The sequence below is a fragment of the Aegilops tauschii genome, chromosome 7, assembly GCF_002575655.3.
Source record: "Aegilops tauschii subsp. strangulata cultivar AL8/78 chromosome 7, Aet v6.0, whole genome shotgun sequence".
Classification (NCBI taxonomy): domain Eukaryota; kingdom Viridiplantae; phylum Streptophyta; class Magnoliopsida; order Poales; family Poaceae; genus Aegilops; species Aegilops tauschii.
Window position 1 is genome coordinate 612,826,187 of NC_053041.3, and position 2,577 is coordinate 612,828,763.

General features: G+C 49.9%; 1 protein-coding gene across 1 annotated transcript; it reads right to left on the reverse strand.

The window, feature by feature from the left end:
- Nucleotides 1-963: 963 nt before the first annotated feature.
- On the reverse strand, nucleotides 964-2,217 carry LOC141027503 (F-box protein At5g49610-like). Its single transcript, XM_073504563.1, has one exon. It carries the CDS (start codon nucleotides 2,215-2,217, stop codon nucleotides 964-966), a length of 1,254 nt encoding a protein of 417 aa, XP_073360664.1.
- Nucleotides 2,218-2,577: the final 360 nt, after the last annotated feature.

Sequence of the window (2,577 nt, forward strand, 5' to 3'; positions counted from 1 at the left end):
AAACTTAACCATCTTTGTTTAACGAGCTAGTCTAGTAGAGGCATACTAGGGACACTATGTTTGTCTATGTATTTACACATGTACTAAATTTCCGGTTAATACAATTATAGCATGAACAATAAACATTTATCATGATATAAGAAAATATAAATAACAACTTTTTTATTGCCTCTATGGCATATTTCCTTCACTACCAACACAACTTATGCTCACACAAATAAGACAATTTCTGTTCTACAACACAAAAATATGAAGACAAAAAGGCTAAAATATTAGCAACCAATAGATAAATATATACCAAGTTTAGTGTAGATGGGCATTTTCAGAAATGGATGTTCAAAATAGGCCACAATTGTGTTTAACTCTTCAGTGGTACTACCATTCTACAGTTCGCCCGGACAGTGATTCACTCATTAGGTTGCCTTTAACCGCCATCACATCCTGCAAGTTACAAAAAAGATCTTTTATCCGGACTAGACAATGATGAACCAACAACAAAGTACGTTCATCGCAGGAGTTACGACCACCAAATTGAATACTGAACAGCAAGGATCAAACATCCAGCATATGGAAATATTTGAACAGCTAAAGTGTCATATCTCTGACAGAAGTATTGACTCAAATACGAGATCTCCTCAAATAATCCCACAAAGTAAGACTGAACTTCTCATCTGAATGAGTGTTTGATTGCTCGTGCGTCTTAACTAACCCTGCAAACAGAAAGTAACTTTGGGCAGAGGAAAAGTAGTAAAGTTTTAATAGTAGCATAGATACTCCATATAGTTCGGAACATTCACTTGATGTTCAAGACATAAGCACAAACTGATGACAAAAGAGGTGCCACTGCAACCATCCAAAATGCCCAGTTTCTACAAGCATCACTAATAATAATTTAGAGAATCTTGAAGCAAAACACATGACTTATAGGATAGCATAGATAGATACTCCCAAGGGCATAGCAAATCAAGAGCTGAACATCCAGGCATACTCCCAAGGTGCAGGCTGATCATCTTCTTTTTCCATCTCACCTCCCGGAATTGGAATAATGCTCTCTTGGAGGCGATGCGGAGTAAGCTCCATACGACATTGTCTCTTCCCAATCTTCGCCATTCTTAAGAACTTGCCATCAATGTCGCAATGCAATGCGTGTTTAGCATTGAACTGAATCAGCAGCTCAGGCTTGTCGAGCATAGTCATCGCGCTGATATATTCCACCGTCGTCGAATCAAGTGGGTGTTTCTTTGTCTTCCCCTTTTCCTTCTTGAGATCAGCAGTTAAATCAAGTGGTCGTGATGCCTCGATCACCGACACGTCAATCCGGAACTTGAATGTCCAATTTTCTGCCTCGTAGTCCTGCATCACCCAAACACCCATAGCAGTGCCGTGGCGGTCAACACTGCACAATGCAAGATTTCCCTCCATGTCGAACAGCTTGTCGAAATGGCCTGGCTGGATGGGAAGGTGCATCCACCGGAACGACTCGGCTTCCGTGTCGAACACAATGATCTCCCCCATGCCGGCGGCGCAACATCTCCGTAACCAATGCAGATTGTCGCGGTGGCGGACCGGCGGATGAACTTCGGAATAGTGGTTGTTCCGGGGCAGCCCCTCGAGCAGTGCCTGTTCTAGGCATGGCGTCGGCTGCATGGCTCTGATGCTCCTCGACTCGTTGTCTCCCACTGTGAGGACATGCAACGTTATTTCTCTTTTGACGGGTTCATTCCTGGACTGCAGCTTCATACACGAGGACCAGAGCACCCTGTACTCCCCCGTGCCATCGTGCCAGTAGAGGCCGAGTATGCCGTAGCGCGGCAGAGAATTTGGAGGCTGCGGCAGGGGAGCCCGCCGGCGGGTGGCCGGGTTGCAGATGTGGAACCGGCATCCCTGGGAGAAGACGAGGAGCCCGTCGCTGGCGGCGTGGAGGCAGATTCGGTCGTTGTCTGTGGCGTGCGGGAGAAAGGGCCAGAGCTGCTGGTCGGAGGCGGCTCCGTCGCGGAGCACGACGAAGCGGGAGGGGCGGCCGTCCACGATGGGGAGCGACGGCTGGCGGCGGTGGTGCTCGAGCGTGAACTCGGGCGTGGAGGTGGCGCTGCGCCACGACCTGCGCACGGCGCGGCAGCGACCCACATCCTTGGGCGGCAGCCGGGCGAGTATCTTGTCGACGGTGATCTCGGCGGGCAGGTCGTCCAGCACGGTCGCGCCCCTCCTGTCCGGCATCGTCGTCGTCGCGTCCGGTGGACTACACGAAGCAGCGGGTTTGTTAGTACCAAGGAAAAACCAATGGAGCGGCGCCGCCGGCACTGCTGCTTCGGGCGAGACAAATACAAGGAATGAGACAGTGTCACGGTAGATTGAGATCAGAAAAACGAAGTGACGAACTGGAGAGAGAGAGAGAGAGAGAGAGAGAGAGAGAGAGAGAGAGAGAGAGAGAGAGAGAGAGAGAGAGAGACGTGGAGCTTCTAACCTGCGTCGTGGAAGAAGGCGCTCCGACGCCGGCGTGCTCCCCGTGGGATTTGGCTGAGCGGCGGCGGGAAAAGGAAGGCGAGAATTTCCGGCTCGCGGGAAGGAGGAAACTGA

What these genes read in the sequence shown, in the direction of transcription:
- LOC141027503 (XM_073504563.1), bottom strand. Translation starts at nt 2,217, where the DNA reads ATGCCGGACAGGAGGGGCGCGACCGTGCTGGACGACCTGCCCGCCGAG.